The sequence below is a fragment of the Canis aureus genome, chromosome 33, assembly GCF_053574225.1.
Source record: "Canis aureus isolate CA01 chromosome 33, VMU_Caureus_v.1.0, whole genome shotgun sequence".
In the NCBI taxonomy this organism is placed as follows: domain Eukaryota; kingdom Metazoa; phylum Chordata; class Mammalia; order Carnivora; family Canidae; genus Canis; species Canis aureus.
The window spans coordinates 30061004-30073642 of NC_135643.1; the positions used below are offsets into that span (position 1 = coordinate 30061004).

At 34.9% G+C, this 12639-nt stretch overlaps 1 protein-coding gene across 2 annotated transcripts in view; it reads left to right on the forward strand.

Moving 5' to 3' along the window:
• SEC24B (SEC24 homolog B, COPII component) overlaps positions 1 to 12639 on the forward strand; it is a 94544-nt gene that overhangs the window by 47408 nt on the left and 34497 nt on the right. For both annotated transcript variants that reach the window (XM_077882266.1, XM_077882267.1), the window contains 2 exons: positions 7279 to 7359; positions 10109 to 10332. In XM_077882266.1, coding sequence (XP_077738392.1) covers positions 7279 to 7359; positions 10109 to 10332 — 305 coding nt within the window. The remainder of the gene's footprint in view (positions 1 to 7278; positions 7360 to 10108; positions 10333 to 12639) is intronic.

Genomic DNA, 12639 nt, shown 5'->3' on the forward strand with positions numbered 1-12639 from the left:
ATCCTTAGAAGGGTTCAAATCTGTCTTTCCCTTCAATTGATGTCGTATTATATTATTTTAACAAGTAGATATCCTTCAGCTTAATTTAATACACGTGTAATATATTTGTTAAATTTTACAAATTGACCACATGTCCTGGGTCTCTGAAGGATGTAAAAGGGCCCACGCCACAAGAAAAGTATTTGAGGGTTTTCAGTTTTCATATACATTAAAAAGAAAATATGTCACCTGTTACCTGAACATTTACCTTATAAACGTGCCATATATATATAAGATTTCTATAGCTGGGAACTCCCAACTTTCTGTATAGTGAGATGGGGCAGAGCATTAGGGCAACAGTGGAAGGAGATTTGGTTCCAGCACCTGGAGTTAGAATTCAAAGGTACTTTCAAATAGAAATAGTTTTTAAGTAGTAATTAGATGTCTAGGCTAGCCCCAAATCTAATTAACTAAACATTTGAAAATGCTTTCTTTTTTCCTCTAGCCATGGCAAATCTATAGTATTTAATCAAGAATATAGATTATGTGCTTTATAAGTACTTGCTAACTGGACCTATCTAAGGTTTAAGAATGAGGGCAAGTCCCAATGCTATTCATTTAATTAAAGCGAACTTGTACACAGAAAGCAATATTTTGCTTGGTATCATGGTTCCAGAGATTAATGCAGTAGCATAGCTTCCTCTGTATACTCATAATATGGTAGGGCACTTCATGTGATTACAATATATCTTGAAAAGTACATTAATTAAGAGATGAGAAAATGTCCTGACATAGGGGAGGAAATGATTTTCCATGGGTATATCAGAAAGATTTTATGGAGGATTTGACATTTGAAGGATGATTAGGAGTTTGCCATGTGAAAGAACAGAATCTAAGCTAATGAACCAATATTTATAGTGCATAAATGCAACAAAAGGTGGTATGTTAGGTGAGGAATGAGATCAGTGTGATTGCATCATAAGATAAAAGAGAGAAAATGGTATAGGAATAGGAGAGAAATAGAGATGAAGAGGGGAAGTGGAAGCCACATTTTGAAGTTCCTTATGCTACAAAGACATTTAGACTTTATTCTGTAAGATGGTAGGGGAGTAGTGAAGGTGTTTTAAAATATGGTCAGAATATTAACTTATATAATGTACTACCTCTTAAAAAATACCACTTGTCTTGACAGTGATGGCATGACTTAATTAAAATTAAACAATAAGTTTTAGCAAAGCTTGAGATGTTTGGTTCAGTGGTTCATCTGGATTTAAAACTTTTATCATTGCTTTGCTATTTTTAACAAGTTGAAAATAGAGATTTATATTGGTTCTTTTCTTCCAAAAGTGAATTTTAGAAAAAGCTAGCAGGTTTCAAATTATTAAACAAATAAAACAGATTGGGGCACCTGGGTGGCTTAGTGGTTGGGTGTCTGCCTTTGGCTCAGGGCATGATCTCGGAGTCCTGGGATCAAATCCCACATCAGGCTCCCTGCGGGGAGCCTGCTTTTCCCTCTGCCTATGTCTCTGCCTCTCTTTGTGTGTCTCTCATGAATAAATAAATAAAATACATTTAAAAAAATAAAACAGATTATTTCTTTTCTAAAAATTTTATTCATTTTAGGGGTAGGGGAACAGCAGCAGAGAGGGAGAGTGAGAGAGAATCTTCAGCACTTTTCACTGAGCATGGATCTCAGCATAGGGCTGGATTCCAGGACCCTGTGATCATGACCTGATTCTTGAAATCAAGAATCAGATACTCAACTTACTGAGTCACCCAGGCTCCTGAAAACAGTATTTTTACAAGACTAATGCTTTAAATCTTTAAAATAAGTTGATATGTGTAAGCAATCTTCTCTTTAATTTTTTCAAGAATAATTATTTCTTGATATTAATGATTAAAAGTTCTTCTTGGGATGCCCGGGTGGCTCAGTCTATTAGGTGGCTGCCTTCAGCCTAGGTCATGATCCCAGGCTCCTGGGATTGATCCCCATGTCAGGCTCCCTGCTCAGTGGGGAGTCTGCTTCTCACTCTTCCTCTCTCTCTGCCCTGGGATTCCCCCTGCCCGTGTTCTCTTTCTCTCTCTGTCTCAAATAAATTCTTAAAGAATTAAGTTTTTCTTAATCAGAGAATGCTCTGTATTTTTTTAAATAATAGTTTTATTGAAATACCATACCATTTACTCGGCAGTTTTTAGCATATTAACAAAGTTCTGCAACCATTGCTATGTAATACCAAAACATCTTTATTACCCCCAAGTAGAAACTTTATACCTTTTAGCAGTTACTTCCTCCTTTTTGCCCTCCTCCACCCATACATATACACAGATCTAGGCAACCACTAATCTACTTTTTGCCTTTAGACTTATCTGTTTGAGTATTAAGTATAAATAGATCATATAATATGTGGCTTTTTGTGACTGGCTTCTTTCTCTTAGCATAATGTTGTCAGGGTTCATCCACGTGGCATGCATCAGTACTAAGTTCTTTTTTATTGCTGAATAATGTTCAGTTTGTGTAGATATATCACATCTTATTTATTCATTCATGAGTTGATGGATATTTAGGTTGTTTCCACTTTTTGGGCATATGAATAATGCCGCTATGAACATTCATGTACAGTTCTTTGTGGAGGTTTATGTTCTAATTTCTCTTGAGTGGAATTGCCACGTTATTAGGTAACTCTGTTGAACCTTTTGAGAAACCGTCAGAATGTTTTCCAACATGACTGCACCCTTTTACAGTCTCATGAAGTTTCTGATTTCTCCATACTCCTGCTAAAACTTGGTATTATCCGTCTTTTCAATTATAGCCACCCTGGTGGATATGAAGTGTCATCTCATTTCCTGATTCTGATTCTCATTTCCTTAGTGGCTTGATGATGTTGAGCATCATTTCATGTATTTATTGGTTATTTGTTTATCTTCTTTGTAGAAATATCTTTAAGTTCTTTACCCATCCATTTTTAATTTGGTTGTCTTTTTATTGTTGAGTTGTAAGAATTCTTTTTATATTCTGGATACTGGACCCTTATCAGATATATGATTTACAAATATATTTTTCCATTTTGTGGGTTTCTCTTTTCTTTCTTGATGTTATATTTTGGAGCATAAAAGTTTTTTATTTTGATAAAATCATTTTTTTCTTGTTGCTTGTGTCTTTGATGTCATATTTAAGAAACCTTTGCCAGTCCAAGGTCATGAAGACTTACTCCTGTATTGTAAGATTTTGCTTATATTTAGGTCTGTGACCCATTTGAATTAGTCTTAGGATAGGGTGTAAGGAAGGGGTCTAACTTTATTCTATGTCACATGGCTATCTTGTTGAAAAGAATATTCTTTCCCTGTTCATGTTGTCTTAACATATGGTTTTGAGGTAAAAAATCGCATAACATGAAATTAACCATTTTAAAGTATATAATTAATTCAGTGTCCTCTAATAGTATAACCACTGCCTTTGTCTGGTTCTGTCATTTTGTTTGTTGTGCAGTCACCACTTCTATCTAGTTCTGACTTTGAGAAAGTACCGTACTAGGTAGAACTAAACATTTTCATCATCTGAAAAGGAAACTCTATTTTCATTAGGCAATTAACTTCCCATTTTCTCCTCCTCTCAGCCCCTTTTAACCACCAATCTACTTTCTGTTTCTGTAGACTTAACCCATTCTGGATATTTCATATTAATAGAATCCTAATTATGACCTTTGTGTCTGGCTTCTTTCACTTAGCGTGTTTTCAAGGATCATTCACTTTGTAGCATGTATCAGTACTTCATTCCCTTAGATAGCTGAATAATATCCCATTATATCGATATATCACATTTTGTTTATCCATTCATCTGTTGATGAGTATTTAAGTTTTGGTGTATTTTTGGGGGGAGACTTAGTAAACAAAGATTTTATTTTATTATTAAAGTATTGTTAATATACAGTGTTATATTCATTTCAGGTATGCAGCATAGTGATTTGACAGTTCTGTACATCACTCAGTGCTTACCACAATAAGTGCAGTCACCATGTGTTACCATATGGTGTTATTACATTATTATCAACTATATTCCCTGTGCTGTGATTTCATCTCCATGCCTGATTTATTTTATAACTGGAAGTTTGTACCTCTTAATCCCCTTCACCGATTTTACCCTACCTGCTTCCCCTCTGGCAACTACCAGTCTGTTCGGTATAGTTGAAAGTCTGGGTTTTTTGTTTATTCATTTGTTTTGTTTTTCAGATTCCATATATAAGTGAAATAATGGTATTTATCTTTCTCTTGACTTATTTTGCGTAGCATAATAAATCCATCTGTGTTGTAGCACATGGCAAGATGTCATTCTTTTTTATGGCTGAGTAATATTGCTCTGTGTGTGTGTGTGTCTGTGTGTGTCTGTGTGTGTCTGTGTGTGAGAGAGAGAGAGACATCTTTTTTATCCATTCATCTATTAGTGGACATTTGGGTTGCTTCTATACCTTGACTATTATAAATAATGCGGAATGCACATAGGGGTGCATATATCTTCTCAAATTAGTGTTTTGGTTTGGGAGGGGGGGTAAATACCCAGTAGTGGAATTTCTGGATTGTGTGGTTTTTTTGTGGGTTCTTTTTCATTTTTTGAGGAAATTCCATACTGTTTTCCATAGTGGCTATACCAATTTACATTCCCACCAACAGTGCATGAGGGTTACCTTTCCTTCTCATTATAACCAACATTAGTTATTTCTTGTCTTTTTGATACTAGCTGGCCATTCTGACTGGTATGGTGGTCTCTCATTGTGATTTTGATTTGGATTTCTCTGATGATGAGTGATGTTGAGCATCTTTTCATGTGTCTGTTGGCCATCTGTATATCTTCTTTGGAAAGTTCTATTCAAGACCTCTGCCCATTTTTTAAATCAGACTGTTTGATGTTGAGTATTTATGAGTTCTTTATATATTTTCAGTATTAACCCTTTATCAGATACATGATTTGCATATACCATCTCCCATTCAGTGGGTTGCCTTTTCGTTTTATTGATGGTTTCCTTTGCTGTGTAAAAGCTTTTTATTTTGGTAGAGTCCCAGTAGTTTATTTTTGCTTATTTTTCCCTTGCCTGAGGAGACATATCCGTAAATATATTGCTAAGGCCACGTCTGAGAGATTACTGCTTGTATTTTCTTTTAGAAGTTTGATGGTTTCAAGTTTCACATTTAGATCTTTAATGCATTTTGGGTTTATTTTTCTGTATGGTGCAAGAAAGTGGTCCAGTTTCTTTCTTTTGCATGTAACTGTCCAGTTTTCCCAACATGATTTATTAAAAGTTTTTTCTTCCATTGTATATTCTTCCTTTTTTTGTTATGGATTAATTGGTCCTGTAAGCATGGGTTTATTTCTGGGCTTTCTACCTAGTTCTATTCATCTATATGTTGGTTTCTGTGCCAACACCATACTATTTTGATTACTATCGCTTTGTAAAATATATTTTAAAATCTGGGATTGTGATTTTCTTTGTTAAGATTGTTCATCTTTCTTAAGATTGTTTTGGCTATTTGATATCTTCTGTGGTTCCATAGAAATTTTAGGATTATTTGTTCAGTTCTGTGAAAAATGCTGTTGACATTTTGATAGAGATTGCACTGAATCTTGCTTTGGGTATTGGTATATTGTTTTTTAATGCTTTACTTCAAGACTTTTGACTTTATATATCAGCATTTTTCTTTAATTGTATTTTTACGAACACAAGGAACAAAAAGGAAGAGCCATTACTTCCCCTTCTAAAATTAATAATGACATAGATATGCAACAATTTTGTGTTTATCTCAAAGAAAGCACCTAGTAAACATTAGTGTCTTCTACCTATTACTTATTTTATAGCCCTCATATTTTCTAAGTTGCTTCTTATTCACCATCTCATTTAAGCTACATGAGAACAGTAAGAAGCATACATGTAGGGCATTTTTTAAATCATTCTCATTTTGCAGAACAGAGTATTAGTTAGTATTGAGGATTGTCACTTACCCAAAGTTATATAGCAGGTAAAGAACAGCCTAAAGTAACTGCAGTCTTTTGTAGTTTCATGTTTTTTTGCTGATAATAAAATGTTCCTTTGCAAAAAGCTTTAACATTTATGCCCTGAGTCCAGTATACCTAATTTTCATGGTTATCCAAAATTATTCAGTGAAAGATAATTATCCATACCTGTTCTTTTTTTTTTTTTTTAATTTTTATTTATTTATGATAGTCACAGAGAGAGAGAGAGAGAGGCAGAGACACAGGCAGAGGGAGAAGCAGGCTCCATGCACCGGGAGCCCGATGTGGGATTCGATCCTGGGTCTCCAGGATCGCGCCCTGGGCCAAAGGCAGGCGCCAAACCGCTGCGCCACCCAGGGATCCCTATACCTGTTCTTTTTATATCACAGTTGAAAATTAACCTAAACCCCAGTTATAATATTAGTAGTAAGAGCTAAGGATCACCTCTGTGCACAGAATTTTGTGTCATAATGAAAGAGACCAAGATCGCTAATGCAAGAGAGGGACCATGTCGATTATCCTTTCATTCATTGGTATATACTCTACCATGTCAATGTAGGATAACTGTAGGTTCTCAATAAAATATTGAGTGAGTAGATGAATGAAAGAAATATATTGTATATTCTATCCATGTGACATATCACTAAATTTCTTCATAAATTGCCACTGATGATTCCTGTTAATCTTATAGGTTTTGAATGAACAAACATAATAAAAATTCTTAAAATCTAATACTTCATTTATATTACTTGATTAACAATAAATACCATTTAATCTCCAGTCTGGAGATGTATAAACTGAGACATAGAAATGGTGAGCTGCTCTAGCAGCTCAAGCTAGAGACTCCTCTTTTAAGATGGTTTCATACAGCCATGCTGCCTTATAAAAGTCTAAAATTTCATTATCTTAAAATATCTTAATATTGATTAAATGTACTTAATGGCTTGAGACTTGGTAGATGGGACCTTTGGAGGTGTTATTCTAGTAACATTTCCATCAATCTAACATTTATTTTTGTGTGTTTGACTACTTTTAAAAGTTTGATACCTGTTCTCTAAGACACCTTCACATGTGTTTGATTAAATTTATTCCATTTGTCAGCTCCATGTTCTCTCCACCCTTATTTATTGAAATTTATATATGGTTTTTAAAGGTCATTAAACATCAGTCACTTTTAGTTTTTACTAGAGTCAAGAATTTTCCTAGTTTAGCAAAACATCTTTTTCAAAATTGCCAAAAGCTGCTCTAAGATACATTATTATTTTAAACTTAGTAGATATTTTGGTTTTTCCTTTCAGGTGTTGATAGCTCTTCTACCACGAGCAGTGCTTCTCCAATGCCCAACAGTTATGATGCCTTGGAAGGAGGCAGCTACCCAGGTAATTTGTTTTGTGCTTATTTGGTGCTTACTTGAAAAATTACTGATCATCAATTTTTTCCAAATATCAATATACATTATACATAATTAAGGCTGTATTTTTATTTTTATTTTTATTTATTTTTTTTAAGGCTGTATTTTTAACAGAAAAAGGGGACATTTTCTGGTATTTCTCAGCCTTACTTTATAATAGTTTTAATTGTCATATAACAACTACAAATGTCGTTTCTGGGAGGCCTAAGGAAATTTATTATTTTGTTTTTGTATCATGCTCTTTATCTTTTTCCTCCTTCCAAAAGATTTTTAATAGTAAATAATTCTCCTCTTTCCCTTCTTTTTATGCTGATAACTTCTTAAGTAAATTTTATATTTCTGTTCTCATGTTTTGGTCCTTCAATTCCTTCCAACTAGCCTCTGAATATAAATAGTCTTTGACTCTTTACTCCCCCCTATGGCTCCTGGCTGCCTCACCAGGCAAATAGATTAACCAATTTAGGGGTAAATTTTGGTAAGTTTTATAATTAGTAGTCATTTCACTATAATATCCCAGTTTAATGGGATTTCCCTTTTTTGTCTGTCTCTTATCAGATAACCTGACAGTCTGCTCGCCTTCTCACTTTTTCTAATGATTTGAAACTTTAGGACTAACAGAACAAGTAATTTTGCCCTTTTCTTTATTTCTTACCACTTTGGTAATAATCCAGGATGGAGCTTAATTGAAGTTGGAGTATGCTGCACTTAACATACTATCTGGCTATCACTATCCTATGAATTGGTAGAAACTTTCATCTTCTCAGCTTAGTATAGAATCCCCTTTTAATATTTCAAGAATACTTCGATAAGCTACTCAACCTTTTATGGTTAAGGATTTTTTTTCCCCCTAGGGATGCGTGTATGTGTGTAAGAAATGTGGACCATTCCAAAAGCAATCACTATTATAAAAATACTTTAGAAGAGTTAATTTGTTCACTAAAAGGTGAATACTACATGTGGAATCACTATATTATACTCCTGAAACCAATATAACACTGTATGTTAACTATACTGGATTTTTTTTAAAAAAAATTTTAAACTATGAATTTACTATAACTATATAGTATTTCGTGAGCTTCAAATTAACCTAAACAACAACAGCAAATTAACCTGAAGCAAAATGCTGAATGTAGGATCCAAAGATCATGGCTTTGGAGTTTGACCTTACATTGTTTGTCCGTATTCATTTCATCAACAAATCTTAGCCTTATTATGAACTGTGCTTTTATACTAAGTGAGTGACCTTGGGCAAGTTTTCTAGCTATTTATACTGTACCAAAATTAAAGATTTGAACATCTATAGCAGTAAGATTAAATGAATTGAAAGTACTATGTGTCAGGGTTTAGGATAGATTTTAGGACTATAGAGCAGCCCCGGTGGCACAGAGGTTTAGCGCTGCCTGCAGCCCCCAGGGTGTGATCCTGGAGACCCAGGATCGAGTCCCACATCGGGCTCCCTACATGGAGCCTGCTTCTCTGTCTGCCTGTGTCTCTGCCTCTTTCTCTCTCTGTATTGCTCATGAGTAAATAAAGAAAATCTTTAAAATATATATATATCTTAGGACTATAGAAATGTATGTATGGTATGTTGTCCCTTTCCTAAGGAAGCAGAGAAGCTTTAGACCTTCATGTGTATGACTCTAGCTTTTTATATCTTATGCTGATGACTGTTACCATGTTAAGAGACCTTTTTTCTCCTTACATTCCCATCACTGTGAGGAATGATAAGCAGGATATGACACTGCATTGAAGCTCTTGTCCTAGTAAGAAATCTGGGAGGTGGGATCCCTGGGTGGCGCAGCGGTTTGGCGCCTGCCTTTGGCCCAGGGCGCGATCCTGGAGACCCGGGATCGAATCCCACGTCAGGCTCCCCGTGCATGGAGCCTGCTTCTCCCTCTGCCTATGTCTCTGCCTCTCTCTCTCTCTCTCTCTCTGTGACTATCATAAATAAATAAAAATTAAAAAAAATTAAAAAAAAGAAATCTGGGAGGTTACCAGAAAGCCAGCAAGCCAGCCAGCCCTTGCCTAAGTAGCACAAGATGATAGACAAAGGAATGTCTGGGAACATATCTCCAAAATGAGAGCCAGTAGATATTGTCAGTAGAAAGAATTCTTGAAGAATCCTTAAAAAATAAATTTTATTAAGTCAGATGCTTTTAAGAGCATATTTTCTTCAGAGTCTGGTTGCTCTTAAAGAATGTAATTTTTATATGAAAAGTAGATTGGAATTCATATATGTTACACAGATTTGACTTTAAGAGTAACAGTATGGCAACATGTTAATGGTATGTGTAGTAGAGTAATTTTTAGGGTTTCTTGTTATTTTTGTGCTTGAGGATTAAATTTTATAGTTTTTTCTCCATTTTAATCAAATTTTAGTTTTTGTTTTAAATTTAAATACAGGAAGAACCTTTATTCATTGTATTTTATTTGGGATCTATTACATACCAGACATTGTTTTAGGAGCAGGACACTATTCTGTACACTGTCTTCATACTCTGGCAGTTTTGCCTCTGCAAAAAATACATACTTCTAACTGAGTAAAGGGGTGAAGAGTTCATGATTCTCTTCTCTCTACTTTTGTGGATGTTTGTAATATCTCATAATAAAAAGTGTAAAAAAGGAAAATGCCAAAGATTATGGCTTGCCGAGGAGCCAAGTCTTTATATATAGAGTCCTGATTTTCAGTGTTAACACCATGTTTTTCCTTTGGTTAGATATGCTTTCCTCATCAGCAAGCAGTCCTGCTCCTGATCCCGCTCCTGAACCTGACCCGGCTCCAGTTCCAGCTCCTTCTGCTCCTCAGCCTTCAAAAATGGCTAAGCCTTTTGGGTATGGTTATCCAACTCTTCAGCCTGGTTATCAGAATGCTACAGCACCACTTAATTCTGGAGTACCACCCAGTAGCCCAATGTATTCTGGATTCCAGCCGTATGCTCAAGTATGTGTAAAAACTTTACATTTCTAAAATTATGAAACTACTATCAATTCTAACAAATCCCTGGTGATTCAAACGGATCACAGGTGCAAACACCAGTAAGCCTAGGTCAAACATCATAGAATTCAGTTCCGGTTTGTGTGTGTGTATGTATAAATAGAGATAAAAGGAAATATAAGTATCAAATCTTTAAAGAGGTTAAATCTGGATCAGGATATTAGCTGTGATTTTTTTCTGTCCTTCATTGTACTTTTATTTTTCAGAGTCTTGCAATGTGCAGGTATTAATTTTGTGATCAGGAAATTCAATGTTAAGTTTTTTAAAGGTCTGTATTATTTAGCTGGCTTTTTCCTCATGATATGACATATAACTGAAATTGGTAACAGTCTCCACACACATAAATGCTGATCAATAGTTATATTTCTTATTAACTATTGCTGTGACCCACCCATTCTGATAAGACCTTTTTTGGAGTCACCTCTTAAGTGCCATATCAATTTAATAATACAGAATAGTAAGGATCTCATATTTATATTTATTAAGAAAGTAAAATATAAGGAAACAATCGAAATGATAAAACATTGTACTTAAAATGAAAAACTGCTCTCAGTAGACTAACCTTACAGAAATTTCATCTTATGGTACACTAAGAATGAAAATTAAGGGGACATAGGAAAATCATGTTTTTGGTATTTAATCTTAGAATTAAGGCACAGACGGAGGAAAGAAACTAGGAGAGAGAGGCACTAGAGAAATATGGTTGGTTAGAACAGATATTTCTGCCTTCCATTTTGTTAGAGTTTCTTTATGGCTTTATTGGTCCAGATGAAACAATTCTTAAGTCATTATTTTCTGACTCTTGTGCTCTAGGGAAATTGCTTTTGGGGGTCATAAAACATAATGTATTTTTACATTTTAATGTGAGGAAAACCAAGTTCAAAGAAAGGATCTAGTACTTAGAGGAACTTTTGGGCAAGAAAAAAAAAACTGTAGTGGTATTCCACAAGGACATAGAAAAGGTTCTTGGACCAGATGTGACCTGTTGCCCATTTCTACAAATAAACTTTTATTGGAATGGAGCCTCATGCATTCTTTTATGTATTATCTATGTCAGCTTTTGCACCACAGTGTAGAGTTGAGTAGCTACAAAAGAGATGTGTGGCTCTTGAAGCTTTAAAATACTTACTACCCGACCCCCTATGGAGAAAGTTTGCTGACCCTTGAAATAGGATCAAGTATTGTTCTTTTTCCACTTTATTTGGAAGGTTATTTTGGAAAAGTTAAGAGATTGTCCTTAGAATAAAAGTAAAAATTAATATTTATTATGCTAGATTTTAAAAATAACTTCATTTGGGATCCCTGGGTGGCGCAGCGGTTTGGCGTCTGCCTTTGGCCCAGGACACGATCCTGGAGACCCAGGATCGAATCCCATGTCGGGCTCCCGGTGCATGGAGCCTGCTTCTCCCTCTGCCTCTGTCTCTGCCTCTCTCTCTCTCTCTCTCTCTCTCTCTCTGTGTGACTATCATAAAAACAACAACAACAACAAAAAAAACTTCATTCTGTTCTTCTGTAGTATCAGTCCTTTTTATATTCTAGCTCTCGTGCAAAGATCACAGGAGTTTGAATGAAGGGGACAGAGGCAGACTAAAAAGTAACCTAGATTATTAATCATGGGAGAAATGAATATCATAAAGCAAAAGCTTTAGACTTGATACTATTAGAGATCATTCGCTTCTACCTTTCATCTTTTTACAACTTTTTATTGAAATATAATCTGTATTGAATTTATGTACAAATATATAAATCAACATCACACAGTTTGATACCTTTCCAAAATTGAACACACATAATCAATAGCCAGAGCCCTTTCTCATGCCTTTTCTAGTTACTAACACCCAGATAAGAGTTGGCAACTGTCCTGACTTCTAATACCACACATTAATATTGCCTGTCTTTATACTTTATATAAGTGGAATAATAACTGTAAATTCTTGTCTAGGCTCTTAGGCCCAATATTATGTTTACTGTCTGCTTGTAGTTCATTCATTTTCATGGTTGTATATATTCCATTTTGTGAATATACTAGTTTACTTATTTGTTCTGTTGACAGGCATTAGGGTAAACTTCCAGTGTGGCATTATTAAAAATAGTGCTGTTGTGAATATTTCTGTTCATGTCTTTTAAACGAAATGTATGTATCGAGGAGTGGAATTGCTGGGTCATGGGGTATCCATATTTCCAGCATTTAATGCTAAACAATTTTCCAAAGCAGATGTTCCATTAGCAGTATATGAGAGTTCCAGTTACTGC